The sequence below is a fragment of the Xyrauchen texanus genome, chromosome 25 (genome assembly GCF_025860055.1).
Source record: "Xyrauchen texanus isolate HMW12.3.18 chromosome 25, RBS_HiC_50CHRs, whole genome shotgun sequence".
NCBI lineage: Eukaryota > Metazoa > Chordata > Actinopteri > Cypriniformes > Catostomidae > Xyrauchen > Xyrauchen texanus.
In genome coordinates, this window is record NC_068300.1 from 3,668,140 (window position 1) to 3,677,862 (window position 9,723).

Consider the following 9,723-nt stretch of genomic DNA (forward strand, 5'->3'; position numbering starts at 1 on the left):
ACATACCAGCATCTGGACTCTGCCCACCCACTGTATATAAACCTTATCAAACACACACACACACAAAAAAATAACGTGTGAAAAACTGTTAAACAACAACGAAATATTTAGGTTAGGTAACCTTGTTTGCAAAGACACAATAATGGATGCCCAGAGGAGCAGAAACTTTACTGACACCAGTCAAGCATGTGTTTACTAAGAACATTTGGATTCCTTTCTCTAACTGGTTATACTGGTAATATTAACCCCTTATAACACATGTGCAATGCTTGATTATGACTGGTTTCACACTCAAATGTAAACGCTCACCATTCACACTTATTGTGGAATAATTGCAAAAACGTCTCATTTTTGAGAACCGCCCAAATATATTTTAAAAAGACACAAATCTATTCATAAATAATATTATTTGAGTTTATAATATGATAACTTATTTTTTTTTTTGTCTTAACTTTTTAAACATTCTGGTTGTGTTCACTCTACCGCACTTTGAAAAGTCTCATTTTATTCCACTAGGTGGCAGTAAGCATTAGAAAACATATTTTTTCCCTCTTTCACATTCCATCACAATATACAGATGTGAACTGTAGGGGGCGCTCTAACACATTTTAGCCCTCACAGATGTGCTCGTCCATAGACATTCAGTCTAATGTTCAGTTCAAGCAACACCCTCATAATTTCATAGAATATCTCGGCCTCTGAGTGGACTACAAGCTCGATTTAGGTGTCATTAGACAGCTGTGATCCTCCCCTTTGCAATTGTATATAATATTTTATTACTAATAGTCCAAAAAACATTTTCTGTTGATTAGTTTTTCATGCTTTTCCTTCTGGATGGCATATTTTGTTCTGGACATCTAGGATATAACATTGGATTATTCAGCCAAGCGAGCTAACAGACAAGAAAAAAATGGCTCTTTTTTTTAGAGAACTCCCTAAGAAAAAGTAGATTTAAAGTTTTTTCCTACTTGGGATTTACAGCAGCAATGATCGGAGCATAAAAGAGATGTTTGTATTTGATGACCTACAGAAAGCATCTTTCACATTATGATTCTTTTGAAAATCTTTTGAACTGTCTTATTAGAGCAAGAACATAAACCATACAGTCATATTCCTGAGAGAGAGAGCTTTCATTTGATATATGACTTGCCCATATATGTGCTAAGTGAGGGATTTTTATTTTCATATAAATATGTATGCCCCGTTTCCTCTAGGGGGCGCTAATTTTCACCGCGAATGATTTGAGGTTTAATTTTGTTAGTTTATGTAACATAAAAGGCAGAAGTGATGGTTATCGCTGAAAACGTTCAGATTCTATGTTTCCAAATGATACCTCATAAGTCTGACTTATGTAAACGTAAATATTAATGTTCTAAGCGGATGCACTTTTTAACGATTGAGCATCCCCCGCCGGTGGGTCCAAAGTGTTTAAAAGGTTTTAATAAAAAATAAAAAAAAACATTACAGAGGAAGCGAATGGGGCCAGTCGGTAAACATTAAAATACACATGGTTTCAACAGTACAGCCACAAGATGTAAACATTATATTTATGTTAACATTATTTTAGTGTGATAAAATCGCATAATAACCTCTTCTGTGGAAGCTATCGCCAATATTACAACTTTGTTGTCATGGCAACGAAACCCATAATCCCTGTAGTGGATATAACTATACACATATGAGGTTAGTGAGCAATTTTATCACCCCAAAATCATGTTAACATGTATAATGTTTACATCTTTTGACTATACTTTCGAAAGGATGTGTAATTTAGTATGAATTGACTGGCCCCATTCACTTCCATTGTAAGTCCCTCACTGGCATGCAACCACATGTCTCTCTGCTTTTACTGTAGTTTTCCCATTAGAGCGTGACTAAGTGTTATCTCTTTATATCTGTGGCCCACACATGCACGCACGCACACATACACGCACGCACACATACATGCACGCACACATACACACACGCACATGCAAACATTATCAAACTGGTCGGGTGTCATAACAGAGCCCCGCCCTCACAGACACATGAGGAAGTCAGGAGAAACGAAACTAAAGTACTCCATGGAAATGGCAGACCAGCAGGACCCACGCATATGCTCCGTTTGCCTACAGGACCTGCAGGAGAACATCTGCCCTCGGTGTCAACAGACTTCCACATCTGGGACAGATCAGGATGAATCTATTGCATCAGTTGCAGAGATTCTGGAGAGGACGGGACTTCAGAGTGACAACTCTGTGGATGTCCCAACTGAAACTGGAGACGTGGAGTGTGACTCCTGCACGGTGAATAAAGGGAAAGCTATTAAATCATGTCTGGTGTGTTTGGCCTCTTACTGCGATACTCACCTCAGGATACACAATGACCTGAACGCAGGGAAGACACACTGTCTAGTGGACGTCACGGGACATCTGCGGGGAAAGATGTGCTCCAAACATGAGAAACTTCTGGAGGTTTTGTGCCGCACTGACCAGCAGTGTATTTGTTACCTCTGCATGCTGGACGACCACAAAGGACACGATGTAGTCTCGGTCGCCATGGGGCGAGAAGAGAAACAGGTGAGGTTGGGACGGGCAAGGGCGTGGGTTGGGGATTGGTTAATGCATGTTATATAAACCTCATGATATCACATCAAAACATGTTTGATGAAACAACTCCCATTGAAAATTAGTAACTTCTGGTTAGTTGCTGTCAGTCTGAACGGCCCTTAAGATACCACAACAATTGTCTACAGTCACCATATTTATGCTGAATGTATAGAAGTATTGTGAAGTCAAAGATCTTGTCTGATTTTGTCCAATCAACTTTAGAGGCAGCTGGAAAAGTCCAAACAGAAGGTTACGGCTCGAGAGAATGAGTTGAAGGAAATGAAGAAGGCTGCAAATGTCCTCCGGGTAAGTTTATGGCTTAAAATAAAATTACTTTATGTTTAAGCTTCAATCTTATGTTAAAACACTTCGTCCTGTACCATTTTAATGTTCAGAGACAACTATAAGCAATGCATTGGTAAGTTGACTGGCTGAAAAGTGTGTAAACACTGTGACACTTTCAAAATATTGCTCTCTTTGATGCTGGCTCAACCAATGGTGTGAGTTTGGGGCGGGGCTTACTGTTAATTAAAAAACCTGAAAGGAAGACTGTGTGCGGGGTGGGACACAAAATATTTATTTTGGCAAAAATACAGCACTTAAATATGACACAATATTTAAGTATGTTGCTTAAATATGGGAAAATATGGCTAAAATACAATGCAAAATTTAATTCTGACAAAATATGCCGCTTTTTATATGGGCCGATATTAAATTAGGCTAAAGTACGTAGCTTCAATTCAAGACAACATTTAAGTTGGCCAAAATACGCTGCTTAAATACGGGACAATTATTAAGAAGCCAAAATATTTAGCTTAAACATGGGGCAATATTCATTTAGGCCAAAATACACTGCTTAAATATGACAACAGTTAAGTCGGACAAAATAAGGCACTTAAATATGGGTACAATATTTATTAGAGCCAAATTACGATGCTTAAATACGAGACTGTTTTCATTACAACAAATAAATGCTGCTTAAATATGGGACAATATTTATTTAGGGGAAAAATAAATAGCTTAAGTATTCGTTTCGTCCAAAGAACACCACTTAAATACGGGACAGTATTAATTTCGTCCAAAGGACGCCGCTTAAATACGGGACAGTATTCATTTCGTCCAAAGGACGCTGCTTAAATACGGGACAGTATTCATTTCGTCCAAAGGACACCGCTTAAATACGGGACAGTATTCATTTCGTCCAAAGGACGCTGCTTAAATACGGGACAGTATTTATTTCGTCCAAAGGACGCCGCTTAAATACGGGACAGTATTAATTTCGTCCAAAGGACGCTGCTAAAATACGGGACAGTATTCATTTCGTCCAAAGGACGCCGCTTAAATACGGGACAGTACTCATTTCGTCCAAAGGACGCCGCTTAAATACGGGACAGTACTCATTTCGTCCAAAGGACGCCGCTTAAATACGGGACAGTATTCATTTCGTCCAAAGGACGCCGCTTAAATACGGGACAGTACTCATTTCGTCCAAAGGACAAATGAATGCCCCCCCCCTCCCCTCCCCTCCCCCCCCCTCTATTTTTACACAGAACAATATTAATTTATATCAAAATAAACTGCTTAAATACCGGACAATGTTTATTTTGCCGCTTAAATACGGGTAAATATTCTTATCCCCCAAATATGACACTTAAATACGGGACAGTGTTTATTTTGGCCAAAAAAGACCCCTTAAATACGCAAAAGTATTCATTTCAGCCTAAATATGCCACGTGAAAATATAAATTTTGGCTAAACAATACCATTTGAAAATGGGACAATGTTAATTTCTGACAAAATACGCATCTTAAATACGGGAAATTAATTATTTTGGACAAATCGCTGGATTTCCCAAATCCCGGCTAATATGGGACAATTGGCAATACTAGGTAGGAGTGGTAAAGTAACACATTTAGAAACAACTGAAATTTGGGCAATTCAGTTTAGTGTCGGTAGTGGTACAGAAATCCCACAATTCACCTGTAAGCCAAAAAAATAACAATACATGCATAGTATTTTTATTTTTGTGATTAACTTTTGTTATTGATTCATACATTAAACAAAGAAAAGCAAAACATATAAACACAGAATAAAAATTTAACCCCCACCCCCTCCCAATCCCCAACACCACCCTGGCCCCAACAAACAATCCTGTGGTCGCCCATGAGAATATATATACACACACACCAAAAAAAAGACCCTTCTTTGAAAGCCGCCACCCTCCCCATCTCCGAGCACCACTCTTGAAATGGGGGCACTCTAGCCGACATCCATGCCCTTAAAACAACTTGCCTGGCGATCAGAACACTGGTTAGGACCCAATGTTTTATGTGTTTGCATAGTATGTTTTAAACAATTTGGGCCTGGTATATCTGGCTATATGTGTGCAGAACCTGAGTCAGGCGACAGAGGAAGAAGGTGACAGGATCATAACCGAACTTCTCAGCTTTATACGGAGGAGCCGCACAGAGATGATTGAGCTGATCCAAACTCGGATGACCAATGAGATGGACCGAATCCATGGACACATGGAAGGTCTGGAACAGGAGATCTCGGAGCTAACGAGGAAACAGTCCGAGCTAGAGCAACTTTCACACACTGACGATCACATCCATTTCCTTCAGGTAATAGAGTGCGGATCGGGCCGCATTTTTCTGTCCGAGCCCGGCCCGCGTCCGACCGGGCAGTAACCGAACCCGAAACGAAGCCGAACGTCATTAAGATATTGACGGAAGACATACAAAGACCTAGTTTGAGGAAATCAAGAAGTATCACGTTACTACACCTACATTTTTTAATATTTAATGTTTAGGGTAGGACCTTGCAATTGCCTCTATTTGCGCAAGGAACCGCTTAAAATAATTTAGCAAAATTGTACCCATATCGTCCTGCAATTTTCCTGAGAACTGGCTGTACTAATCTGTAGTGATGTCATGATCATCTTTGTATAGAAGTAGCTCCTCAAGTCTTCTCTTGATTTCAGGAGGTCCAGTCTCGCTGGTCCAGTTCTCAGTCTGAGGACTTCCCCATCCTGACCGCTAATCCGCAGTTCTCTTTCGGAGAAGTCATCAAATCGCTCTTTTCACTAACTGCACAAATAGAGGGCATTTGGACACTGGAGACAAGCAGGATATGCTCTGCAGGTAAAAAAATGAGGATAAACTAATTTGGTCTACAAAAATGATGGATGGCAAACCAGTTTTACTCATTGGAAACCACACTGATGTCCTCGCCAAACTAAAGAGCACAAAAAAGCTGGTTTTGCCATCTGACCGGGCTGTGGGTCATCAGAAGTTTCTGGGGGCACAAGGAAACTCTAGATAGGCAATGCCCCCCTAGCCCCCTTTAGACCCATTCATGCTGTAAACATTTACATTTACGCATTTGGCAGACACTTATCCAAAGTGGCTTACAGAGCCCTTATTACAGGAACAATCCCCCGGATCAACCGGGAGTTAAGTGCCTTCCTCAAGGACACTATGGTGGTGGCTGTGGGGATTGAACCAGCAACCTTCTGATTACCAGTTATTTGAATTTAGCCCACTAAGCCACCACCCCATAACATTGTACACATAGCACAAAAAACTTGGTCAGAATTTTCTTTCCATCTAAAAAGACTGTACCTTTGCAATCTTTGTTCCCTTGTGGGCCGATAAAATGTTGCATAGCCATAATATTTAAAATGGGTGGACTTCATCAACTCTAGGCATCTTAATGTGCATCAGATAATTGGTTGATGGACAGTAAGTGTCTGAAACAAGGATATAACTACCTCCACACAGAATCTGTACCCACAAAATTGGAGTATTTTGAACAAATGTTTATCAGCCATCAATATTCGCAGCTCCATTAAGTCAAGAATTCCCCAAGAACTCTGAATATTTTCCCCACACAATCAACACGGCAAATAAGGGAAAAGGTCTGCATATTCCATGTGTGCCATATTCAACTGACCCTCCTCTCTTGCACCTCTGTTTGTCTAGTGAAATCTGAGAAGATCTTACTGCCCTCCGAACCCAAGACGAGGGAGGACTTCCTCCAATGTGAGTCATTCCACCTTTTGAATTGAAATTGTATGTTTAGCCTTAGTACTTCGTTCCAAGCTAAATCTTGTAAGTTGCTCTGGAAAGCCTTGCAAGAACTTGGGCCAGTAAGCAAGTATCAAACCACAAGCCATTCCCACCAAAACAAACTTGGGTTTTCGGTAATTCTTGGTTCACGTTAAGCTCAGCATGGCTGGTACTAGGATGTGATCTTTGGGGGGGACATTTTGACCTTTAGGGGGTTCAATAGGTTCTCTCTTCTTCTGACTTGGGGGTGTCCCCCTTGATCGTTTCAATGTCCAACTGTTGGGGCACAAGGAAACTCTAAGGGGTAATGTCTTTGAGACATTTATGATTTAGAGCGTACATAAATCTGCTCTTTTTAAGATGTATATCAGATGTGTGTACACAAAAGTTATAATGCGATGCTTTCCAGATGAAACACTCTTAGAAATCTTGGAGTTGGAAATCTGGGTGAGACCACTTAACAGTAATCGATGAACTCCAGAATCACCTTGTTTCTTCTCTCCCATCAGACCTTGTACCGTTGAGTCTGGATCCAAACACGGCCCACAGGAACCTCTGCTTATCTGAGCAGAACCATGCAGTGGCCTGCATTGATGAGCCTCAGCCATACCCAGAACATCCGGACCGTTTTGAATGGTGGGCCCAGGTGCTGAGCAAGGAGGGTTTGACTGGACGCCACTACTGGGAGGCTACTTGGAGCGGTCAATACGGTGTCGACATTGCAGTCACTTACAAAGACATCAACAGAACTGGGCAAGACGATGCCAGCGGGTTTGGATTCAACAGACACTCGTGGAGTTTGGACTGTTCCATATTCAGATACGCACTAGTGCACGATGACTTGGAGACCGAGATCGCTGTACCCTTGTCCCACCGGATCGGGGTGTATCTGGACCACAGAGCAGGACTTCTGTCCTTCTACAGCGTCTCCGACTCCATGATCCTCCTGCACAGAGTTCAGACCAGGTTCACCCAACCTCTATATCCAGGATTCGGACTCTTTCAGGGCTCGACTGCGAAGTTTTGTGGTCCGGACAAACAAGCCTCGACAGATGCAACTGAGAGACGTTTACATCTACAGAGACCGAAATTACATTCACAAAGACGACGAATACATTCACAGAAACCCAAGAATAACACAAAAATCGGTTTTACTCCAAACGACACAAAAATAACAGTCAAGAGAGGCAAGAGGCAAAAAAAACAAACATGTAAAGAGGGCGGTATTTGGTGTGCAAACATGGAAAATACAGGATTCACAGCTGAAGATGGTGAAGAATTACAAAAGTCAGAACTGCGTTGAACTAAAGTTAAACCATAAAACATAACAGGAAATGTGTTCTTTGCATATAGTTTTTTGTTAACGTGACACTTTAGAGAATCTATTTTAAAGGTACTGTTCGGCAATGACTAAGCTGCTTGATTTAAAGCTGAACGGTGTAATTTCTGCACCACTAGCGTCACCAAATAAACAGTTTTCAAACACTGTCCCTGTTGATCGAACAAACCGATAATCCCACCCCCATAGAAACAAAGCTGTTGTGTTGGGCTCAAAACAGAACGATTTTTATAGCCCCGCAGTGACATCGTGTTTACAGTTTGAGGACATTTACCATCTTATAACTTACTTGTAGTTAATCGTCTCTGCTTCATAAGCATTATATTTTAGCACTGTAAAGTTACACATTTCACACACTTATCCAGAGCAACTAAGAAAAATGCTTTAGTTTCACATATGAGACTATGCGTTCACGTCATGTCGGGATGACTAGGTGCGTCCCAACCACATACTTCTGCCCTATTCTTCGGCAATTTGTTGCGCGAAAAGCAAAAAGAAGTGTGCTTAAAGTACCCGGATGATGCACTTTTTCAACCATCAAAACGGGGTGCGGATTGTAGGACACGTCATGCACTCAGCGTACGCCGTACTTGCCATAGATAGAGGAAAGGGGCGGAGTTATCTGGCTATGCTGCTGATCTGACAAAACAATTATAAATAATGAAGAATGTAGCAGCTAGAGAAACCGCACCTTACAAATGTGAGTTGAACGCTTCACCGTCACCACAAGCTGTGTGAATCTGTACGTTGTTTAATATACAAGTGTTGAACTGAGGTTGGCTAATGCTAAAGCTAGCGGAAACACATCACGTGCGTTTGAAATGTCACTTGCTTCAGCTGTTAAATGCCGAATGCTTCCGTGTAGTAAAAAAAACATTAAGAGTTCCATTTGGGACGATACTACACTTTTATCTTTCTCTCCCCAATTTTTAATTCCCAATGCGCTTCAAGTCCTCGTGGTGGCGTAGCGACTCGCCTCAATCTGGGTGGCGGAGGACGAATCTCAGTTGCCTCCGTATCCGAGACCATCAATCCGCGCATCTTATCACGTGACTTGTTGAGCGCGTTACCGTGGAGATGTAGCATGCATGAAGGCTTCATGACATCCACCGCGGCATTCACGCACAACTCACCACACGCTCCGCCAAAAGCGAGAACCACATTATAGCGACCACGAGGAGGTTACCTCATATGACTCTACCCTTCCTAGCAACCGGGCCAATTTGGTTGCTTAGGAGACCTGACTGGAGTCACTTAGCATGCCCTAGGACTTTGTTGTTGATGACAGCATGGCCGTAGCAAGGTATTCTGGACCCCCTGACTGTATACTGGTCAGGGCCCCTTTCCTATTAAAAAAGAAAGTTTAGAATTTGTTGCGGGAACCCCCTGAACCCGTGGACTCCTAGAATCGTTACCATCTTTCCCCCCACTAGCTAGGAGCCTAATGACAAACATATTTAATCTCTACATTAATTCACCTCTATATGTTCATGCAAAATATACCCGATGAGGTAACAAACAACAGAAGCATAAAATTCTGTTTCAGACGAAGACATGAACGTTCATGTACAACTTCAGAAACTCGTAATTCTGGTTGTTCCGGCCTGCCGTGATCTGGCCATAAGAACAAATACATGTATAATAAATCACATGAATCAGAATTGTTAAATTATAGGGTGGTGGCTCAAATGGTGTTTTTAGATTTGAGTTTTTAATAAGTGTAAAT

At 41.4% G+C, this 9,723-nt stretch overlaps 1 protein-coding gene across 1 annotated transcript; it reads left to right on the forward strand.

Moving 5' to 3' along the window:
• Window positions 1-1,909: 1,909 nt before the first annotated feature.
• ftr92 (finTRIM family, member 92) lies at window positions 1,910-9,574 on the forward strand. The gene is made up of 6 exons (XM_052091111.1): window positions 1,910-2,558; window positions 2,811-2,894; window positions 4,979-5,212; window positions 5,572-5,731; window positions 6,572-6,631; window positions 7,168-9,574. The coding sequence occupies exons 1-6, from the start codon at window positions 1,971-1,973 to the stop codon at window positions 7,959-7,961; spliced, it is 1,920 nt and encodes a 639-aa protein (XP_051947071.1). The 5' UTR covers window positions 1,910-1,970; the 3' UTR covers window positions 7,962-9,574.
• The last annotated feature ends 149 nt before the right edge of the window (window positions 9,575-9,723 follow it).

Excerpts from the sequence above, each read along its gene's own strand:
- ftr92 (XM_052091111.1), top strand. The coding sequence starts at position 1,971 with ATGCAAACATTATCAAACTGGTCGGGTGTCATAACAGAGCCCCGCCCT. Across the intron at positions 2,895-4,978 it reads AGGCTGCAAATGTCCTCCGG|AACCTGAGTCAGGCGACAGA; the intron begins GTAAGTTTATGG and ends ATATGTGTGCAG. Across the intron at positions 5,732-6,571 it reads AAGCAGGATATGCTCTGCAG|TGAAATCTGAGAAGATCTTA; the intron begins GTAAAAAAATGA and ends CTGTTTGTCTAG.